Here is a 13,539-nt window from a genome sequence, read left to right as displayed (position 1 = left end):
GGCAGCGGGGCTGCGCACGCGCGGCTGGCAGCCGCCCCCTGCCCTGCCCTGCCCTCCCCTCCCCTGCCCTGCCCTCCCCTCCCCTTCCCCCCCGCCCCGCCGTTGGGCGCCGGGCCCGCCATGCACCGCCTGGCCCCGGCGCTGCTGGCCCGCCTGGGCCGCGCCCGGCCCTGGCTCCCGCTGCCGCGGCGTGGGGCGGCGGGCAGGGGTGAGGAGGAGCGGTTTGTCTTCCTCGAGTATGAGCCGGACCCGGACGAGGCAGCGGCGGTAGCGGCGCGCCGCCGGGAGGGGAAGCCGGGCAGGGAGCGGCGGGAGCGGGGCCCGGTGGCGGCGGGGCGGCCCGACCCTTCGGTGCCGCCGAGCGGCGTGAGCTGCTCGGGCTGCGGGGCCGAGCTGCAGTGCCGCGACGGTGCGGCGCCAGGCTTCGTGCCGGCGGAGAAGTACCGGAGCCTGTCGGAGGGCGCGGCGGGGCTGCGGGGCGCCGTCTGCCAGCGGTGCTGGTGGCTGGCCCGCTACGGCCGGGCCCTGCGGCTGCAGCTGCCGCCCGAGCAGCACCGGCAGGTGGTGAGCGCCGCTCTGCGCCGCCCCCCGCGCCACGGCCGCGGCCCGCTCCTCCTCTACCTCCTCGACGTGCTGGAGCTGCCCGACCCGGTGCTCCCCCAGCTACTGGGGCTGCTGGGCCCCGACGCCAACGCTGCCGGGCTGCTGGTGGTAGGCAACAAGGTAGACCTGCTGCCCGCCGACTCCCCCGGGCACCTGGGGCGGCTGCGGCAGCGGGTGGCGGCGGCCTGCGCCCAGGCCGGCCTGCACGGAGCCCCGCTGGTGGACATCCGCCTGGTGAGTGCTAAGACGGGCTTCGGTCTGGAGGGGCTGATCAGCCGGCTGCAGCAGTCCTGGAAGTGCGCCGGTGACGTCTACCTGCTGGGTGCCACCAACTCCGGCAAGTCAACGCTCTTCAACATCCTCTTGTACTCTGACTACTGCAAGACCCGTGCCCCTGACATCATCAACAGGGCCACCATCTCCTCTTGGCCAGGTCAGGGGCGCCGCTTTTCCCCTCACGGTGGAATCACACACAGTGTTGGGCACTCGGGCTGCCTAGCCCCGGGCCTCCCGCAGGGCTGCCCTGGGGCGAGAGGACCTGTCACCGAATGGGTGCCCACCACCTTGAAGCATCACTATTGTGGGCAGCAAGCTCCAGTGCTGTGCTGTGATTTCAATCACCTTCCTCGGGGCAGCAAGCTCCAGTGCTGTGCCGTGCTTTCAGTCGTCACCTTCCTTGGGGCAGCGAGGGTGGGAAGTGCGCACAGAGGGTGCCGTACATCTCAGCGCTAAGGGGGCTGGTAAACCAGAGCTGGGCTGCGTGCTCCCCTGCCAGTGGGGACAGTACCCAGTCTTTGTGCCTTGCCATGTCCCTAGCAACTGGGGGTGCCCTCAGGTCTAGAGAGACCAGGAGGCAAGCTGGTGAGCACCTGTAAAACAGTCATAGGCCAAACCAAGCTTCCTGGAGGTGGGACTTGCCTGGGGTGTATGGTCAGTCTTTTGGCACCACTTGGCTTAGAGACCCATTTCATCAAGCCATAGGTGAGAGCAGATCTCAAGCAGATGGATGCCTCGTGTGCTACCCTGGCTGGAGAGACTAGTACTTTATGGGAACAGCTGTAGTTCCACCTCCAACTTGATGTTACTGGGTTTCATCCAAAAGTTGCGAAGTTTTGGTTTTGTTTTTTTTTCTTCTCCTCGGAACTTAAATGTGCTAGGTAGTCAGAGGCCCAAATGTGCATTCTGGTTTTTTGCAGGAACAACACTGAACCTGTTGAAATTTCCAATTATTAATCCTACATGTGACAGGATATTCCGAAGGCAGGAGAGGTTGAAAGAGGAGGCAACAAAAACAGAAGATCAGCTAAGCAGTGAAGAAAAAAAGTACCTTAATCGCCTTAAAAAACAAGGTTACTTAGTGGGTGAGTATTGCCTTAGTAAAAGGAATTGCCCCTCTGCCCCTATGTAAGTACTGCATTACACAAAGTACTGTTAACTCTTCAATTTGCTGTAGAACACAGCTGGTTTTGGCAAGTAATTTCTTCCCACTCTGAAAGAGCTGATTTCCATTTAATTGTAGGAAGAACATGCTCTCTATAGTAGCAATAAAAATTTCCCAAACTTGCATTCAGGTTATTTTGACTAGTTTTGTTCCCTGAGTAATGGATGCAAGATCTCTAGCTCCTCTGTAAATAGCATCATTAATATTTATTTTGAGTACTTGTTTTTGGCTGTTGTAGTAGCATTGCAGAGGTTTCCTCTGTGCAGTGCACCTCCCATCAGCATCTGCTAACCTAGTTCTGATAGCTTAGTAGTTCACAGTGATACTGCATTATAGGCCATTCTCATTCCCAAAGGAAGAAAACAAGTTTCATTTTGAAATAATCATGTTTTGGCTGCAGGCCACGGTGCTTGTATATCATTTTAGTATGTATCCAGAAGAGGGGGTTGCCAGCAGGTAGCTCTGATTTTCAAGTATTTCTGTGTTTGACAGTGTAAGGCACTGAAAAAAGGCAGCCTCCTTCACTGTAAAATGGAAAAAATGGAGTGTGTGTAATCTGGCCCCTGCTAAGATTTTGGGGCTTGAGGAGTACCAAGCAAGAATTATTGAAGGGATTTCTTAGCATCTTGGCTTTTGAACACAGACATTTCTAGCCACATAGTATCTGTATCACCTTTATTTTACCAGCGTGCATCTCTTAAGCAAGGGAAGGGACAGATGTCCCGTTGAAGGAAAGGCAAGTTAATTACCAGAAAACCTTTCATTTTAATCCAGGAAGAGTTGGAAGAACATTTCAACGGCAGAAGTCTAGCTCTGTGGTTGACTTTGATCCTGACATGCTCTCCTACAGCATAGATGAAGATCCCAGACATTCCCCTGGGAAGCGTGAGGAAAGAGAGGAGTTCTCAGACAACGAAGTGAAGGATGCTCGCTGGTGTTTTGACACTCCAGGGATCATAAAGGAAAACTGTGTAGGTACCCTGTGGTATTGTGTTTTGGGATGACATGGTTTGGGAGGACTGTTCTGCCTTAGCTGTGCTTATGAGAGTATTCATGCAGCAGTCCTGGGGTTGAGATTCTTTTGGTTTGGGCAGTTGTTTTAAAATATGGTTTGTATTTACTTGGGAAGGGTTCATTGTGTTAACACTGCTGCATTTCTGAATAGCACATACTGTGATCTTTGCAAAGGAACTATGTGATTGCATCATCAAACTTTCTTTAACGTCTAAATGAAGGGAAGTAAGCGATAAGGCTGTAAGCAAGTTTATACCAGCATCACCCAATGAAGTTTGCACTCTTTTAGCTCTACCAGCCTACTGAAAAAGGTGGAGCTTAGGAGAATAACCAGGGTGTGACTGAAACAAATCTTTGCAAAAGCATTCTCCCAAAGCTAACAGGATCTGCAGTGCTCCTGTTAATAGCTCAAATACATCAGGCCTACCTCAGTGTTTCAGTAGAGCAGTGGCTCTGAAGCCAGTGCTGGTGTAGCGCACACATCCAAAAAAAGTCATGTTTTGATTTTTGATTGCTTTGATATCTGTGCAGAGCTGCAGGTCATCTTTTTTGGGAAGATTAAAAAGTGCAAGGAGATAGGAAAGTTCTGAAGAGCATGAAGTGCAAGGACTGTACTGAGGCTGTGTAGTTGTTATGGACCCTGCATTGCCATGGGGACTGGTGACATCCCTGCCTCCTCCTGCTTCTCACTTACTGTGTGGACCAGAATTGAACTGTTCTGTCAGATGTTTTTCACACTGCTCTACTTGATCTTTTTCTTCTATCAATATAATGCCAATATTCATTTCATTGTCCCCATTGAAACATCTGGAATGAGTTGCAGCAGTACAATTTATTTTGCAGGTTTTAAATCTCCTGACAGAGAAAGAAGTAAAGCTGGTTTTGCCAACACAGGCCATCATTCCACGGACCTTTATTCTCAGACCAGGAATGGTCTTGTTTTTAGCAGCCTTGGGACGTGTAGACTACTTGCAGGTAAGGGAAGAAGAAAGGATTTTGTGAGCAAGCCCTTCATCTCTTACTATAGTACTAGATGATACAAGTCTTTCTGGGTAGCTTTCCTAGAACCTTTCTTTGCTGCTTTTGAGATGATGAATCTGTTCATCAAGCACTGCATAAAGTCAAAATGCCTTGGGATGGGGAGTTGCCTTAGAAAGGTTTGATACTTGTTACCAATGTGCAATATTTATTGTATAACAGTAACTGCTTTTGAGTGCTGGCAAAGGCCTTCATTTTAACATGCTTCCCATAACCCTACAAAGACACGAGGGAGGGAGGGAGGGACGAAGGAAGGAGGGTGACAGAATTAACTGGGAAGATAGGTGGATTTCCTCATTTCTGTGTTTTGTGAAAGCTGTCCTCCAAGAGAGAAAAGCCATGGGTGTTTTTCTTCCCTGACACAGACCTCTCTGAAGAATTTGCCCAGGGAAGCAATTAAACGTACATGTATTCTGTAAAAATATTTTTAAAGGTGCTGTGTGTGTGTCCCTGCTGATTTCTTCCATTTATTAGAAATCTCATGCCATACACCTTTACTGAACTGTGCGGAGCTGACTTCCCATTATGTTTCCTCTGGAAGGGGTGGTTTCTTTGAGTTTTGGGTCTAGCACTTAGAATAATGCCTTCCTCAGTAGTTTGCCCTATTTTGGGAAGGGAGTGTGTGTATGGCTATTACTTTGTTTCAGTCAGCTTTCTAAGATCACCATAGAAATGTTGAATTGGTACTTTTCTTGGGACACTCTCAACTTGCTGGAAGAAAGCCAGAAAGATGGAGGGGGCCGCATTCTGTAAGTAATAGCACACCAGTATGGCATAACACCATCATAGTTAAGGTGAGCATACAGAGCCCCATCCCAAAAAATGGCTTGGCAGCACAGAGGAATAATGCCTTACTCGGAAAAAATGCTGTTTGTGAGGATAGCAACCCAGCAGAAGACAAACTGTCTTTATCAATGCTGTCTTGGGCAAAGCCCTCGGAAAAGAACTTCCTAGGCAGGTTGGTTGGGCACTGTCAGGGACTCAAGAAAGCACCTGAATTTGCATTCCTGACAGAGTACGATGGTGGTGCAGGTGACAACTTGCTGGCAGTAAACACCCTCTGCAGAAACACTGCAAGGTCAGGCAATCGCAGGGCTGTCCAAGGCTTGTTCTGTCATGAGGGATGACTTATGTTCTTGGGAGTTGTCGAGAACACAGCTGGTGGCAGCCTGGGGAACCTGAGGTCAGGGTAAAGAAGTGTCACATCATCTCCTGATGAGAGGATCAGGCTCAGAGACGTGTCCAGTGCAGCAGGGTTGGCAGTTAGGCTTTGTGCTATAAGCCTGTTCTCCATGTAATGCTGCTCCTACCAAGCTGAGCTGTGCATGTTTAGGCCCTGCAAGTCCTTGGTATCTATCTCCCTGCATTGCTGTATGTCTTGTGTATCTACATCCTCCAGAGACCTTGAAGGAAGACAGTTGTGCTCAGATCATGACAGAGGAGCCTCTGCCTCAGATTAGGTCTTTGATGAACTTGAAGGAATTGCCATACTTGAGTTTCCTTATTTCAGGTTGCTAGCAGTTTTTGTAGATGTCTCTCCCCTCTCTGATCTTGTTTGCTGTGCATGCAGAAGTGATGAGAGTGCCTGCTGAAATTGTTCCACGTTCAGTCTTTGCATAGCTTGAGAGCAGCTTGGAACCAAGTATGGTTTGATGAGAGGTGCGTGTTAGAAATGTAAAGTGGCAGAAGAAGCACCAAACAGGAGACATCCATCACCTCTCATGCTAAATAACCACACTGAGTTTATTCTTTGGGATTAAACAAGAGCAAAGATAACTCTTGGATGATTTGCCTGAGCTGAGCAGGTGTGATGGCAGGGGATGTGTTATTGGGGGTACTTTGAGGCAGGATGGTCAAGCCATGGGCACTTCTCTCCTGAAAGCTCAGCTCCCCTGTTTATGTAAACCCTGGCTGGTCTGCAGTGACAGAGGTAAGGGCCCCTCAGACAAGGAGGGGACATCAGCCAAACATTTTCAACATGCAGAAGAGAAACGGAGCAGGAAAGAGCAATTCAGGGCTGCTTTTATGTCGTCATAAGTAACAGTCTCTCCTTGTTATTTATTTCAGGGAGAAAAGCCTGCCTGGTTTACTGTCATGGCTTCTAACCTGTTGCCAGTCCGCATTGCTACCCTGAGTAATGCAGATGCCATCTATGAGAAGCATGCTGCCGAAGAGTTCCTAAAGGTAAGAGGAGGTGCTGTTGTGGGCTCTTGGTGGCAGGCAGGCCATCCCACCTGGTGAAGTGCCCTGTCTGGGGTGCAGCAGATGGGGAAACCCAGCATGTGTCAGGAGTTTGGGACTTCTGTAGTGGGTGAGTAGAGATCTGCAATGTGGAGCAGTCTTGCAGACTGCCTGGCTGCGGCTGTGTTAGGAGAGAGCACGCAAGATGATGCATTTTCAGCAGAGCCTCTGTTCAGGCTGATAAGATTTGCAGTGCTGTGTTCTGTGATGCTTGGGTTTTTTTGAACAGCCTTAAAGCGCAGGCAGCAATGGGGATATTTTCAATGGCAAACTTCAGGTTGAGGTTTTAGAACAGATTGCAGCTAAAAAATGTACCTTCCTTATTCTTTCCCTACCGCATCCTTTGCACTTCCCTTCATCTTTTGGTGGTCTGACTTTTTCCTTGCTGTTGCCACATACTGTGTAGCATGTGCAGATCGAGTGGGACAGGGTGAACTGTTCTTGAGTGGTAGCTCCATTCCTGTGCACATCGAGAGCAAGTGCTGTCACTCACATCAAGCTGGCTGGCTTGAGCCGCCAGCTGGGTCCTGCAGTGGGCACTCCCATCTTTGCTTACATCTTGAGCTCTCACTGGATTGGTCCAGGTGTGATCTTGATTCTGGTCTTGGCAAACCCGAAATAACTTCTGTAGGGTATTCAGGCCAGCTCTTGGCTAACAGTGGTCTAATATCTTTATTCCTACTTGTGCCTTGTTCACCAGTTTAAGGTAGGAGTGCTGAAGCATCTCTTGACTGTTACATCTTTTCTCCATGTTTTGATCTTAGGTTCCCATGGGTGGGGAAGAACGAATGAAAGAGTTCCCCCCACTTGTCCCTCAGGACATTACACTGAAAGGAGTTGGTACCACTGAGGCAGTCGCAGATATCAAGCTTTCCTCTGCAGGTAATATAATATTTTTTCATTAGTTTGCTTTATGGAGTCTGCATCGTAGAAACTTTGATGGGAAGAGGCCTCTGAAGGGTTGAAGCCGTATTTCCTGCTCAGAGCAGTACTGTTACCAACACAAAATCAGGGCAGCCTTGACTTTGTCCAGCTGAGGCTTGGCAACCTCCAAGAATGGAGATTGGCAGCCGTGCTTGTACAGGACAACAGCACTGGAATACTTTATGCTCTGGCTGCCATGCAAGTTCCACAGCATCAGGAATGGCTGTGACACTGTCAGCTGTCCAGCTGAGAGGGAAAGCACCATGGATTGGAAAGCTTTATTACTGTGGTTTTGGTAGTTCCCACCGTTCCTCTTCTGTTCATCAGGAAAGAACTGTGTCTGGGGAGTGTAAGTTGTGGTTAGGTGCTGCCTTCTGTTGGGAAAGGGCTGGGTATTACCTTTGAGCTTGATTTCTCAAACAAATCACACTTGGGTAGCTCAGGTTCTTAGCCAACATGGGAGGCACTGCGTTTGTGTCAGAACCCTCATTTTGATCCTAGTGATTGTCTGGCTGACTGTGGGTTTCTTGGCTGTGCAGGCTGGGTGGCTGTGACGGCTCACGCGAAAGAGGAACTGCTGCTCCGAGCCTATACTCCCAGGGGCACCGCACTGGTGGTGCGGGAGCCTCCCCTTTTGCCATACATCAGTACCATCAGAGGAGCCCGCATCGCAGGCACTGCTGCCTACAGGACCAAAAGGCCTCCCTCCACAGTGGAAAACCTGAAAATCACAGGGAGGAGATAGCACTTCCCATCATCTGAGCAAGGCAGAAGACAGAACAGCCTCTGGAGAGCCTTGTTGCTTATTGTTGTTCCAGGGAGCTTGGACTCCTTTTTAAAGGCAGATGGGCACATATTTGAAAGCAGGCCTGGGGGAACTCTGCAAGTCCACGCCTGATCCAGCTGCTGCACTGCAGCCGTTCTGAATGAGCTGCCTGGCTGGTGCCTTGCTGTGAGAGGTGAAACAGCTTCTCCCTGGGACCTGCCAGTACCTGTGAGCAAATCCACGTACCTGTTCCCTCTTGAAATACAGGATGGAAGCTCACCTGCCTGCCCTGGGCTGGTGTTGCTGCTGATAGAGTAGGCCTTCTCTTGCAGACATGCTCCCACAGGTCAGAAATCAACTTGTCTTGGAGGTGTTACAGTGTTTCCAAGGGTGAAGGAGGTGGAGGGAGTGGGGAGGAGCGGGGAATTGCTCCAGTGTGGATATGACCCTACTAGTGGCTGATAGGAATTCAACAACATTGACCAGAAATCAGGTTCTTTCAGTCCAAGGGAGTGCAATGCCCTGCTCTTGGACATAGGAAGGGTAAACTAATGAAAAGCAGGTCAGCTCATATGCCTGAAGAGGAAACTTTTGCAACTCACTGCTTTGATTTGGTTTCTGTAGCTTGTGTAAAGGTTTCTGAAACTGAGGTGTAGAATAAAACATTTCAAAAACTTTACTCCTTCGTATCGTTTTCAAATCGCTGACAAAGCATGCTTGTGTGGGCATAAGCATCCTGCTAACTACATGAAAGCTCCGGCAGGAAGGCCAGTGTTAGAGAAAAGCGTATCATGCCGGGCCTGACAGTTGAAGAGAGGTGAGGCTGCTGCCGTTCCATCCTGCCAGGTCCAGCCACTAGCGAGGCTGAAGATGTATTCCCAGTAGGCACAGAGTGCAACATATACACCACATACGTGTCTGGCCACACAGATCACAGGCAGACACACGGCCCTTAATGCAAACACAGACAGCGCCAATGGCCTGTATGCATGCATGTGTGCACACAGAGACACACACACACGGTGGATCCCTCCAGCTGCTGGGCCAGATGGTGATGCCACTTGCCCAGTTGCTGACACCTGGAGATGTGAGGCCCTGCGGCTGCAGCCCCACTCCAGTTATGGGTACAGTTGGTCTTGCCAATATACCCACAGCTGGCCACACTACTGATGCCTTACGCTCTCATTGAGCCATCCAGGTGCTCTGATGCCCTGAGCTGGCCCTTGGAGACTCCCACATCCCTTTTCTCCCAGTCTGTTTCACCTGTTCTCCAGCTAGTCCAGCTTGATCTTCACCAGCGGTAGCGTGCCTGTCCCCACTTCAGCTGCAGCACCAGGGACACACAGCACGCAGACACACACGGTCTGATTCCAGTTGCTGCCTTCACGTTCCCGTACACACACGTGGACACAGAGTACAGAGCCCTCACCCAGGAAGGAAAGGCATTTAATGAGGACAGAGGACAGATTGTGCTGATCAGGTGCAGGACACGGCCAGACAAGCATACTGGTGAGCTCACTACACACAGCTAGCCCTCTTTAACCCCTTACCCCTCTTATTTCCCACACTTGTCCCCTAAATCCCTTCCTTTTCTCACCTTTGATTCCTCCCCTGAACAAGTCCTGTGCAATCTCGAGGTGTTCTTCCCCTGCATGCCCTGATATGTGCCATGCCCCTAGACAGCTATCCTCCTTAGCCCAAAAGGTGACCTGGAGAGCTCCATGATACACAGACTCATGGTACGGTTGAGGTTGAAGTGACCTCTAGAGGTCTCCTGGTCCAAGTCCCCTGCTCAAGCAGGGCCACCTAGAGCAGCCTCCCCAGTGCTGCGTCTAGCTGTTTTTTTACCATCCTCTCTAAGGATGGAGACTCCACAACCTCCCTGGGCAACCTGTGCCAGGGCTGCATCACCCTCACGGTAAAGAAGCGCTACCTGATGTTCAGACTGCACCTCCCGTGTTTCTGTTTGTGCCCATTGCCTCAGGTCCTGTCACTGGGCACCGCTGGAAAGAGCCTGGCTCCGTCCTCTATGCACCATCCCTCCAAGTGTTTATAAACATTGATGAACTCCTCCAAGACAAAGACGTACAGTGATGGGTTTTGCTCCTGGACAGAGGGGCTGATGGCCTGAAAGGGCTGTTCGTTCCTCAGGAGTCCTTCAGTTGGGTTCCTGTCTGCCATTGTGCCCCTGTCCATCTCTAGGCTTGTGCAGATGGACCTTTGATGGGCTGCTGGCCCCAGTGCTGGGCCTGGGAGTAGCCCGGCGGGGCATTACTCCAGCTCCCCCTCCCAACACTGTCTGTCCACGCTCCTTGGTGGGTGTGCAGCCTGGGCTGGAGAAGTCGCTTTAATTTGGCTGATGGCAAAACCTGCCTTTTCACCAGCCTGCACTGCAGCTATGTTCAGACAGCTCAACAGGGCCAGCCTGCAGAAACCTGGCACCAGCCCCATCTTGCTGCCTAAAATGACATTTCCAGCCAGAGCTAACACAGGCACTGGGTTTTGCTTACACTGTCGCACAGATACACAACATTTTGTGCCTTGAGGAGAACCTGTCTCATGCCAGTAACACAGTTGATGTAATGGGGTGGGGGTGGGGGTGGGGGGGGGTAAAACAGTGGAAAGCAGAAGCTTGCACCTCCTCACTTGTTGGGGTTATGTGGAGCAATCCCAGGCAAGCAGGCATGGAAAAAGGCATGGAAAAAGGCACGTTGCTTTCAGCTAAACTGGGAGGCACGACAAGGGTCTGGCTGCGGTCTGTTCAAACTAGCTTGACAAATCCAAACCAGGCATCCCCTATAACATTCCTCTGCTGCTGTACGTCTGGGAAAAGCACAACATGAAAGGCAAACAAGCTCTGCATGCAGAAAGAGCAGCTGGAAGACCTGCCTCTGTCACAGCGGTGGTCCTCAGCCCAGGGGCTGGATGTGAAAAACTGCAGCCAAGGCAAGTGTCTGGTGTAGCAGGTCCCCTGGTTTTGAAATAATAATTAAAAAAAAAAACAAAAAAACCCAAAACAAAAAAACCCCAAGCCTTTCTATAAGGACAGGTGGGCTGCACGTGGGCTCAGGGGGTGCCGGAGGCATACCCAGGAGAAAAGTCTTGCTGCCAGAATGGAGATGTGCAGGGAGGGGGCATGCACACCTCCCATGCCCAGCATCCTTTTGCATCCAACCCAGACATGCAAGCAGTGAGCTGGGGCAGCACAGGGGCTTGGTGCTGGGCGGGTGCTGTAGGGCTTTTGCAAAAGCCGTGCTGTGCCACAAAAGCAGCAGCCAGCTAGCGACAGCCCCAGCTGGGAACAAAAAACGGGTGCTCCTGACCCGTGCTAAACCTCCGCACGCAGGAGGTTGTAATGTGGAAGCAATTAGTGCCTCAATGAAAGCAAAGACATGCCTTTTATAAGCTCCCAGGGCTGAATTACACTGGAGCTGAAGACCTGCTTGGAAATGCTTCTCAAAGGGAGGGTTCATGTCTGGTTTATGCCAGACAGCCTGAAAGGTAAGACAATTTTTACCATGCCTGTGGACCATGGCCAATTTCATCTTTGCACAGGAGTCAAAAGCGAAGGTGGTTTGAGTCTGTGCAAAACTGAGGTATAAGGAGAAGGCTGGGAAGGTCCAAGCGCCTGGAAAGGTCTGCTCTTCATGGGTGTCCCAGTGTGCACTAGCAGGGTGCAATCATCTCCGGCTGCACCAGAAGAGCAGATTCAGCAGAACCGCTCAGTTTGCAGGAGAACTGCACAGAAAACCAGCTCACAGCTCCCCATGGGGTAGTTAGTTAAAACGCAGGTGAAATCCTACAGAAGGACAGGTTCGAATGGGTAAGGGCTAAAGCTGGCTGGGTGTGCCAGTGGGGGGGTTACAGCACCTGGGGGGGTCTGCGTACCTGGACGAGGGTGCTCCTTGACCTCCCGGCAAAGTGCAAAGCTGGGCCAGGCAAGGCAGGGCTGCATCTCCCCGCTGCCCTGCAAGCAGGGACGTGCCACCACAGCTGGGAGCCTGCGGGTTGGTTTGCTTTGGCACGCATCCGATGTGGCGCCAGCTCACCCCCCCCCAAAAAAAAAGCAGCTTCCTTTCCCTGCCCGGTGGCTATTCTCTTTTCAGAGCTGCCCATGGCTGGGGACTCCCAGCCTAGAAAAATAGCTGCTGCTCTTCATGGTGAGAGCAGAACAAGTCCCATGCAAAGTCTGAAATTTTGCCCACTGTCAATGCTCCCAAAATAGCCTGTAACGTGGGGAGAAGTGCATGGGGCTGGGAGCCTGATGGACTAGAAGTATGGAGCATCTGCTTCCTGCTGATTTTCGTGTGATTCACAACTTGTAATTGCCCATAAACATCTCTCACCAGCAACTGTCTTCACTGATCTTGTAGCTGAACTGCTGGAGGTTGCCCAACACACGACTGGTGCTGGAGCAGAAACTCGGTGGTAGGTCCATGCCCTTGGTGGTGCATTGACCTGTCCCAGTGGTTCCTCCAGTGGCAGGGGACAGCTGTATCTGTGCAGGTCAGCTAGCAGTGTCCTCAAGCACCAGGGGAAATTCTTGACCAGCTGCTGCTGAGGATGAGTTGGTGGTAATGTCCCATGCCACATATTGGGTGCCACGGTGTGGCTGCGGCCACATCATTGAATTATTCTGTGCCTCAGGTCCCCAGACCAGCCTCACCAGGCAGCACTGAAATCAAGAAAGACGAGAAAAAGAAAAAAAAAAAAAGAAACCCTCAAACCTGCAGGGTTTTTCTGGCCAGCTCCGAGCTTTGTGCCCTTTGGAAGGACTACAGTAGCATAGAGGCCTTTATTAGAACCTGGACACCCAGCACCGTAATTGGAGAGGGGCTCAGCCTTCTTTTTGGTTTTCCTCCACAACTGCCAGGCTCAGGGATGCTGAACACAGCGCAGCCAGGGCAGGCAACCGTGTGCTATGGCGGGGGAGCACGTGCTATGCTGCGAGCGGTGCTGCCTGCCATGCCACAGCTGTGTGTTAGCGGCGCCGTGCAAGTGCACACAAGTGCATGCTGTGCTGCAAGCATAGGCTCCTGAAATATTCGCTTAAAAATTACTGCCCCTGGGCGGTTTCACGTCCTGAGTCCTTGCTTAAGGCAGCACACACCTACGCCAGCACTCAGGAGGTGGCCCTGCCGCTCTGTAACCAGCCACAGGGCACTGCCGACGTTCCTGTCCCTGGCGTCCTCACCAAGGGACCAGTCACCATCTTCCCACTCAGTTTTTTGCCACAGCTCTCCTTGGCCTGCGTGTGACGGAAATGAACCCCGCCACAAAGCTCGCCTGTCCCCTCACCTCCAGCACAGCCTCTGCTGCGGGCGACAGCAGTTTGAGTGCTCTGACATATGCAGGGCTAAAGGAGACCAAGAATGGCTCCTTTGACCAGCCTGGGGGCAAGGGACAAGTTCAGTCGCCTGGCTTGAGCCCAGGGGTGTTAGGGCACTGCCTCAACACTGCCTTGCTGCAGGTCTGGTGCTTCCAGCAAAGGAGGGAGTTGCAGGCAACTCAC

At 51.7% G+C, this 13,539-nt stretch overlaps 1 protein-coding gene across 1 annotated transcript; it reads left to right on the top strand.

The window, feature by feature from the left end:
• The first annotated feature begins 59 nt into the window (after window positions 1-59).
• On the top strand, window positions 60-8,706 carry NOA1 (nitric oxide associated 1). Its single transcript, XM_056337136.1, has 7 exons — window positions 60-1,036; window positions 1,800-1,964; window positions 2,819-3,015; window positions 3,902-4,033; window positions 6,164-6,280; window positions 7,102-7,219; window positions 7,801-8,706. The coding sequence occupies exons 1-7, from the start codon at window positions 121-123 to the stop codon at window positions 8,004-8,006; spliced, it is 1,851 nt and encodes a 616-aa protein (XP_056193111.1). The 5' UTR covers window positions 60-120; the 3' UTR covers window positions 8,007-8,706.
• Window positions 8,707-13,539: the final 4,833 nt, after the last annotated feature.

This window comes from Falco biarmicus, chromosome 1, assembly GCF_023638135.1.
Source record: "Falco biarmicus isolate bFalBia1 chromosome 1, bFalBia1.pri, whole genome shotgun sequence".
NCBI lineage: Eukaryota > Metazoa > Chordata > Aves > Falconiformes > Falconidae > Falco > Falco biarmicus.
This window is presented reverse-complemented; position numbering and strand designations above follow the sequence as displayed.